The sequence below is a fragment of the Gavialis gangeticus genome, unplaced genomic scaffold (genome assembly GCF_001723915.1).
Source record: "Gavialis gangeticus isolate Ggan-Ray unplaced genomic scaffold, GavGan_comp1, whole genome shotgun sequence".
Lineage (NCBI taxonomy): Eukaryota > Metazoa > Chordata > Crocodylia > Gavialidae > Gavialis > Gavialis gangeticus.
The window spans coordinates 15,198,500-15,207,727 of record NW_017729015.1 but is presented as its reverse complement, the minus strand read 5'-3'; the positions used below and the strand labels follow the sequence as shown (position 1 = coordinate 15,207,727).

Sequence of the window (9,228 nt, the reverse complement as noted above, 5' to 3'; positions counted from 1 at the left end):
CCCCCTTTCCCCCCCCCCCCCAAAAATAACTAAGCGATTGGCTAAAATTGCTGAATTGTACTGTTAATATTATTTTACTGGATGAGTCGGGGTAATTAAGAAATATCCAGATGTGTCTTGACTTTGAGGAATGGCAGATGAGTTTGGGAATTGGATGTCTAGACAAAGAGCTAGTTTTAAGAAGCTTGCACGTCTCAAACTTGCAAGAGAAGCATAAGGAGTTAAAATTTCTCACTAGCAGTGCTGTTTTGTATTTATTTTTAAATTAGCATTGGTACTGGGTCCTGATGGACATGGGTGATCAATAAGAGATTAATTACTACTTATCTTTATTAGTCAAAATATTATCTTGTTGCAAGCTGGCAGAAGACCAAGAAGACTTGATGTACACATTTTCTTTGCCTTTATTCTGAAGGAACTACCTCTCCTGTTGAGCTTCATTGGTGCGGATCTTAATTTGCTCAGTCTGAGGTGACATTGCTGTTTTGCATTATTCTGCCACTTGAGGTCTTTTTTAGAAAAATTACAAGCGCATTGTGATGATTTTAAAGCGGCAAACCCCTTCAAAAATATCTAAATGCTATTAGAAAAGATGCCACCAGGTGGTGCTAAATCTCCATATAGTGCTAACTGATGTTCTGAGTAATAAAGCATGTATCCATGTGACTGGAGTATTAATGATATTAATTAATTCCAAAAAAGGGAAGGCTGGATTTCACTGCTGGTGTCTACCAAAATCATCTGCAGTTTCAGGTCAATGGTCTCTTGCAATAAAAAGGGACATTTCTATTCTGTTTTAATGTATGAATGTCTATATAAATTGGCTACTTTTAGTATTCTCCTTTTAGAAAGCACAATAATGACCATCCTAGCAGCATAGGAGGCTACACATGATGTTTACATACCACTTTTTTTTTTCCATTGGATTACACAGCACATTTTTCTTAGACCCTGGTGTGCAATTGCTGAGGAAAGTTCCCTTGCCTTTTCTTAAATACTTGAACTTTCCTCCACTGGCACTTCTACTATCCACTCACTCCTGGAATAAAAAAAAAAAAAGAAGTGTGTGTGCCCTACCCCCACCCCCTCCAAACTAATATTCACTGGCTATCCCTTATTTAAAATCAGAAGAAAAATGGAGACAAGGCACTCTAGTTCCACTGTGCAATAAACTAGTCATATGATGATGTCTCCTTGCTGGTTTGCACCAAACATTGTAAGTGCTTTGTCTCTACTTAGGACTTTTCAGCTGGTTATTTTTGCTTCCTTCTGCCCCCCAGTAATGAGAAGACAAATCCTTTGTTTTCAGGTTTGGTTTTGGGTGGGATAGGCAAAAACTGAGGGAGATGAACACTTCCTTTTTTTTTTAAAGGAAAAACAAAATTACAACTGAAATAAAATCTACATTTCTAAGGAATTGTTTGTGAATGTGTGACCTAGTTTTTGGAGAGCAGATGTTTAGGATGAGTAAAGTTGCATTTGTACCTAGTTTTGCACAGGGTCGAGCACTTGCCCCTCATTACTGCTCTAGCCTTCCTTGGTATAAATGAGAATTAATGTTTCTTTTCAAAGCAGTGTACAGAGGTATTGTGAGGGACTCTCACTGTTCTCACAACTGTTCCACACAGGGCAATGAATATCCCTGGAAATGGTAATTCAGGTACCTTCTTTTCACAAACTGTGATCTTAAAGGAGAAGGAATGACCTGTCAAATAGTCCCAGAAAGGAGTGAGTACAGTTTGGGGGTTTCCAACCTGTCTTAACATTGCATACCTGAAATCCAGCCCAAGTGCCTGAAGAAGCAAGTCTGTACTACACTGGGTAGTTGCACTCAATCATCCTTCATTTTTATTTTTCAGAAAGCAACGGAGTGAAGAAAGAGAGTGGGTTCATTTTAAGTAGCTTATTTTAAGATCTTCCCCTTTTTACGGTACCCTCTGTTTGATTTTTGCTGAAACCAGTTACTTCTATCCAACTCTATTCTGAAGGTCCAACCGGTCTAGTCGAATCTTGGCGATGCTGTAGCAGCGGGCTGTGTTTTAGGGATCAAGCTCGAAGTGCTGCTTTACAGGTGGTCACTGGGAAGGGGTTGCAAATGGGCTTACCACCCAATGCATTTGTCCCTCAAGCAACGCATCCCCTGTGTTGCCTTCTACCTCAGAGGTGGGAGAGGCTACTTAAACCAGGGGGCGGGAAAAGATGGTGTGCAACAGATTGGCTGGGTTTGGTGTGGGAAGGAGTGTATATGGCCAACATGGTTGGGAGTTGTGCTCTTCTCACAGGAGTGTCGCGCTACCCTCACAACAGGTAGGAGGCTCTGAGGAGATGAAAGGAGCCCAGGCAGGCCCCGCCCACTAGAGCCAGAGGGGCTGAGAGGGGTTCTAATGGGCCGCAAGGCTGTCACTCAGGCCATTGGCGGGAAAGTGGTTCCCTCAGCTAACATCCCATTGGCTGACGGAGTCAGGTGACTATTCAGACCAATGGTGCCTCGAGTTCTGTTCCTGTTAGGAGAACAAGACAGCCTGAGGGGGGCAAACATGGGCTGGGTGGGGGAGAATAACCCCTGAGGTGTGTTAAACTGATTTAGAGGTATAGGTCGTAGCCATGCTGGTCTCAGGACATAGGCTGACAAGGTTCTTTGGGTGAATCAGATATCTTTTATTAGAACAACTTAAATAGTTGGGAAAAAAAATAAGTTTCCATCTCAAATAGCTAAATTCAATATCTTCCATGTTACAGGAGGGTAGGTTTCCTTTTAGCTTAAGGAGGTAGAGGGGCCTCCACTTTGAAGCATGCAAGGAGTGGGGAGCCATGGGGTGCTGTGTAAAAGGGGCCAGCAAGGAAGAGCGGGGCAGCCTGAGGGGCCAGTGAGGAAGGTCCGGGCCGTGCCATGACGACCAGAGATAAAGTTGGAGGTCTCTATCGGGAAGCCTTTGCCAGGGAACTCACTGCAGGGCAGGCAGGACTGGCAGGGTTGTCAGCGTGATGAGGAGGAAGAGCAGTGAGCGACATCTGGTGAGAAGTCTGAGGTATTTTTTCTGGCCCTGTCTCGTTGATGTTGGTCTTTCAATCCCAGGGCAGCTCTTCAGGAGTGAGGGGGAGGAGGGGTGGAAGTCAGCACATTACCATTATTTATGAAATCCCGCAAGAAAAATCTACAAGGTAACATGTTTTGCTTTGGTTTTTCTTCCCCTAGGTACAGATGGATGGGCAGTAAGATGCACAGGACCATCCTCTGAAAAGGTAAATGTGAACTCAAAGCTCATGCCCCTTGCAATTGTTCTGTTCCCCCCTCACTTGAAAATGTGAAAATAGGTACTGCCTGGCCTCTCTCCTGCTAATGAGGAACCGGGATCTCCATCTTGTTCAAATTGGATTGCTTGCAAACATAGGAAAGATCTTTGTTTTTAATGGCTGCATTGGCTCCTGGGGCAAACCATCATCATTAGTGCCTTCACACACAGACTTGCAGGCATTTCAAAATGTTTGGGGTTTTTGGTTTGTTTGTTTGTTTTTGAGAGGCTCCTGGAAATTATTGGTGAGACTGCTCAGAGCCAGTCCTCATTGGAGCATGGAAGACATGAGCATTAAATGATTAAATAAATGAAGTACTATGCTGCCGTGAGCGATGCAGCACCCTGGTAAATACCTCCTATTCCAAGTATTTACTGACAGGGCAGATAAAGGTGTATGTTTATAGTGGATGTCTGCAAACTTCCTTCCAAGAATACCTACTACATATCCTATGTGCCAGGGGCCTATAACATGGAGCCCCCAGAACAAACCCTGGGGCTTAGCATGATTCTTTATTATATCATTTTGTTACATGGAAAAATAATTGAAAAGCAAAACAATTAATCCTGTCCTCACTGGGTGCATCTACACATGCAGTTAATGTGACATGATAAACTCCACAGCCATTTGTGCTGGAGTTAGCTGCTCCTGAGCACAGCGTCTACACAGGACAACAGCAATTTGAACCAGGGTGGCACAGGGCCCTGGCTGGCTGGGCTGACTGGGCACAATTAACATGCCCAGTCAGTGTCTACACATTTCAGTGCAGTAAAGTACTCTGCTGTAAGATAGTACTGTCCCTGACAGACGGTAAGTAGCTTACTGCGTTCTAATATTGAAGCACATGTAGACTGAAACTTTACTGCAGAGCTAATTAGTCAACTGCAGTAAAGATGTACCCACTGAGTGGCCACTTTTTTCTGTATGTGTAATTTGCTTTCCAGCTTACAAATACACTGAGAGCTTACTTCTTATGAGAGCTATTCCCACTAGTAGTGGCCCTCCATTGAAAAGTGTATCTTTTGCAAGAAGTCCTCAATAAACTTTTGAGTTATCCAGCTTTAGTTCATATCATATTCCATTGCTAGTCTTCAGTGCCTGGCTTTCTCTTTGAAAGATTGTCACAGTTACTAAGACTTATCAGTGTCTCTGGAACAGAAGGGCTTCCATATAGTTGTGGGGAGCCATGAAACATGGTTTGTAATGATTAAAAAGATCCACAAACAAGGAAATTTGCTTGAGCTGTGTGAAGGGCTTGATTTCCTACTGCTATGCACCTGGTGCAATGCATAAGATTCTTGAAGTGTGAGGAAATATTTACATTTCTAAAAAGTGATGTTAGTTAACATATCTTATTTCAAACTGTGTATATTATTAAGCCCTCTCTCTGTTCTAAACTACATTTGAGTGCTCAGCAGCCTCTGGCCACCTTGCATACTGAGGACTATAGATAGGAGGAGAAACTTCTATAAGGTTTGGTCACAAGTCAGTAGAACTTATGTTCCTAAATCTTAGAGCCATCTGAGTATTTCCCACAGGATTTAAATCTTAATCTGCATTCTAATGCTGTTCCTGACTCTATTACGTGGGGGAATCCTGAATATAGTAAATGTGTGTAGGGAGAATCTTCACACAGATTACATTTTTAGTGTACTTCAGTGCCAGTACTCTTATTTCATAACAGCCATGTCAAGTGAGTCTCAGCTAAAAAAATCCTAATATTCTAAACTGCATTTGAAGGTGCAGGCTTACACCATCCAACTATACTTTATAGGGGTATATTTATTCCTTAGGTTGTGTGTTTTATGTAATTATTAAAAAAAGTATTATGTTTTCAGGAAGGGAGGGAGGGGAAAGCCATTTGAACAGATTAGAAGAATTCCAGTTTAAAAAAATTTATTACAAGTAAAAAAAAAAATGTAAGTGTTTCATAAGTGAATGTATAGGTTAAATATAGTATCTAAAGACAATTTCTTAGCTGCTAGCTTTAGAAACCTACTGTTTTTCAGAGCAAATTACTCAATAACAGGTTTTTGCTTTGAAGCTATACATCATTTTACTTTCCTTGTAAACAGGTGAACATTAAAACTAGATGAATAAACACCTTTATAATACTGAAACTTAAAAAAAAACAAACCCCTTTTTTCTAAACACAAAAAGGGACTTTGAAATAGGGAAGGGAAAATGGGTCTTACACACTTGAAAGCAGGAACTTTGAACTGGCCTTGATTAAATATAAAATAAATCCTTTTAATAGCTCTCCAGATAATCAGTCACTTCTGGACAATACTTATACCTTATACTACAATATGTCAGTTACATTTTAGGCCTTATTTTGCTCCCATAGATTTAAGTAGTGTTAGAGATCTAGTAATTATAAACTAAGTTGACCATGGTCTAAAGTTAATTGGCAAGATATAGCAAGTCAGTGTTGAGTTCAGCACTAATACATCCATAAATACAGCTATCTAATATTTGATTTCACATTTTCTTCTGCCTCATCTGCACTATCATTAACTTGCTGGTCAACCAATTTATCAGATTCATCCTTCAATATCTCTACATCTGATCTGTGCTCGTCCTCCAGTGGCCACCTGGAATTCTTGTTTCTTATGGAGATTAGGAGGGGATGTTCTGTATCTGTATCATCATTAGGGATATTGTCCACACCAGCTTCAGCTAGACACTCATTACATAGCCTGTAGCGCCGTGTTCCTTGTTGAACCACACGTCCTGTTAAGTCAGTGACATGCTGCTTACACTTTCTGCAGATCAGTTTGCCAGCTCGATGTATCTAAAAAAAATTAAAATAGCAAAGCCATCTCAGTCCAAAAGCAGAATTAGAAGCTTTTTAGTGTCTAAGAAAGAAACATTTGAAATAAATAAATATTTTTTTCAGTTTAAAATACTGTTTCTAAATGTGAAAGTCAAGAAATTGTAAACAAGGGACTTCTACACAAAAGAGAAACGCTGGTCTACAGAGATTTGTTAAATAAATTTATTACAAGTACCATATATTTAACACCATTAAGTAGCTTTGTTTAATCTTCATCTTTTAGTTTCAGAACCCTCCTCAGTTATTCACAATTGAAAGCACTGCTGATGATAAGGAACATCTTTTACTTTTCCTTGCCAGAGGGATGCTGTAATAAAAGCCACACCTCTTTAGGACAGAATGGAATGCTTCTGTGCTACTCCCACCTGTCTATTCACCTAGAGACCATGACACTGATTAGCACGCTGAAACACAAGCCTGTGAACTCCTGGAACACGGACACAAACAACAGGATGCTAAGAAAGACATGGAGAAGCTGTACTATTCTTTATGTCCTTCATACTTCTCTACATCCAGGCTTCCAAACACAGGTGGATATAGAGCTAGCTTTTGCCATCACTTTTTTTTGTCTGTGGCTAATTTGTTCTCAACTTGCCTTAGTCTGTCGCTTAAGACCATTTTAAAGCCCTTATGACAACCTCAGTTGTCTTTTAAAATACTGTATTATCTTAATACCTTATTTTTAAATTGTGACTTCACATTTCAAAATAGTCTTCAGTGAAGACTAACTTTTTTATTTATGCACAGAACAGACAGTTCTGATGCAAGTTCTTTCAAAGCACAATGCTCCTCAACCTTTAACTTTAAAAGGGGAATTTGTCCTCTGGCATATGCAAAAAAAGGCTTTTGTGGTAGCCATTTTGGAACCAACATAGATTCCAATTTTAAGTAGCAATTCGATGGCTGGTTTTGCAAGAGATTTTTAGTCTGGTTCCTAATGGAGGAGACTATTAAATCATTTTATACTTCAGAATAGTGAAAAGTGAATCTTGGGATGGTCCTATATATATATATATATATATATATATAATACTACTTCCATCAACATCAACTTATTTTCTAAGAAAGCCACTCTATTCAAATGACATACTGTTTGGAAATGGCTACGGAGGTGCTCTAGTCTGGTGAACCTTTTCCCGCATGCCTCACATGGATAAGGTCGCTCCCCTGTGTGACATCGAAGATGACGTTTCAGGTCTGCTCTCCGTTTCACTGTATGTGTGCAGAAGGGGCACATGAATCTCATCCTAGGTAGATCTGTTACAGAGAAAACCCTATTAATATGAAAATATTAATAGTCCATTCCCTGTACAGACATTTTGTTGTTAAAATGTAAAGAAGCAGTTTGCTTGCTTAAATGCCTGAGATTATAAGAAAAGCTAAATCCAGAATACAACCACAAACTTCTTAACCATCTCCTATCACACAGATTTCCTGACTGAATGCATGAAATATGCATTTGGTAGTACTTTATTTCCTACCCAGATTGACTCCATGCTTTGTGATACATAAAGCACCTTACATTTATACATCATAGCCATACACTTACATATATGACCCTTTCTTCTGATAATACTTAGAATCCAGGTAGATATTTAATATATTAAAAAACCTACCTGTTCAAAAACTGAAGCAACTTACAATTTGGTTTTTTTGGGTGATAATGGTACTTCAGCCACATTGCCATACCCACTCCTGTAAGCTGACAGGCTGCCATCTATCCTGGTTGTCATGTAGGAAACACCCTCTGGCGATTCAGCAATAGTTATCTGACAGCATTTTTGGAGAAACCCAAAAGTATCTTTTGGACTAAAGAATCAGGGGAGCAAGGGCCAAAGCTTGGAGCCTTCACTTAGACAAGGTTCTTCAGCTGAATCTGATATCTTTTATTACATCAACTTATGTAGTTGGAAAAAAAAATTTAGCAAGCTTTCAGGTTTAAAAACCTTTCGTCAGGCTGAGGAAATTTCTGCAGTTGGTACGTGCTCTTTCTGGATGGAATGAATAATAAAGAAGCCTAGACCAACACAGCTACAACCTACACCCCTGCTATCTGGCATCACTCTTGTAACTATGAGGGATTTAGCTAGAAAAGGCATTTGAGCTAGAACTATGCCAGCATGGTAATAAAGAGTAAATTGCTAACACGGACGGTTTTCCAGAGCATTTTGGCGCCTAGTAGGGTACAGCCAACACCTTTGTCTCTGGGTAGAGACAAATGGGCAGCCAGTGTAGATCCTTGAGGACTGTTATAACCTGCCAAAAAATGGCATGCTCAAAATGCAAGCTGCTGCATTCTACACTGACTTCAGTCTTCAATTGGTTTTAAAAGGTAGATATTCCTCAGAGTACAATGTAATAAGCTATGCTCATTATCTCAAAACTAAACAGTTGCAGCTGGGTTTACATCCAAGAAAAAAGTCTGTAGTCTCCTAGTCATATGCAGGTGGCAAAAAGCTCACTGGATTACTATGTAATGATAGGAAAACAGCAGCTAGGAGTCAAAAACAAAAGTCACCATTAAGTTGTAAATGCTTACAACTTTTGGCAAATTAACTTCTTCAAAGAGACTGGTATAACTTCTATCCTGTTCAGCTGTTTCCCTGGTGTATGGGTTATGTTTCAGTCAATTCATGTCCCAATCTCAGTTAAATACTGAAGTGATGAGCTGCATCATCCAGATCAAACAGAACAATACGTTGCTGGGTGTCATCAATACACTGCTGAAATACTGCATACCTACTCTCAACATTATCATACACACATTGAATAGTGGCTTCCCATATTCAGGAACTCTTCAAAAAATCTTAATAACTGCCCATAATTGTTTTTTAAGATTGAAGAGAGGGAGAGAGAGAGAAGGAAAAAAACTCCATTGAAGAACAGCATCATTCACTTCTGTGAACATTCTAAAGCGAACCAACAATATCTTGTACAAACTGTACTGACAGCCTCCTATAGGTCCAGTACCATTAGAATAGTTGCCTAGTTTACATCTGTTGCCACAATAACAGTGGATGTAATTTTTTAAAGTTTGGGTCTTCAAATATTTTCTTCACCAGGTATCTGGGAGTGAGGCTAATGGAGTTTGTTTCATA

At 39.8% G+C, this 9,228-nt stretch overlaps 2 protein-coding genes across 2 annotated transcripts in view; one reads left to right on the top strand and one right to left on the bottom strand.

Moving 5' to 3' along the window:
• ZBTB8OS (zinc finger and BTB domain containing 8 opposite strand) overlaps positions 1 to 9,228 on the top strand; it is a 22,456-nt gene that overhangs the window by 4,832 nt on the left and 8,396 nt on the right. The gene's annotated exons all lie outside the window — the stretch shown is intronic.
• Positions 5,174 to 9,228, bottom strand: part of LOC109294084 (zinc finger and BTB domain-containing protein 8A-like) — a 9,807-nt gene continuing 5,752 nt past the window's right edge. The window contains exons 3-4 of the mRNA XM_019512307.1: positions 7,221 to 7,387; positions 5,174 to 6,088 (exon numbers count right to left, since the gene is read on the bottom strand). Coding sequence (XP_019367852.1) covers positions 5,759 to 6,088; positions 7,221 to 7,387 — 497 coding nt within the window. The 3' untranslated portion in view covers positions 5,174 to 5,758. The remainder of the gene's footprint in view (positions 6,089 to 7,220; positions 7,388 to 9,228) is intronic.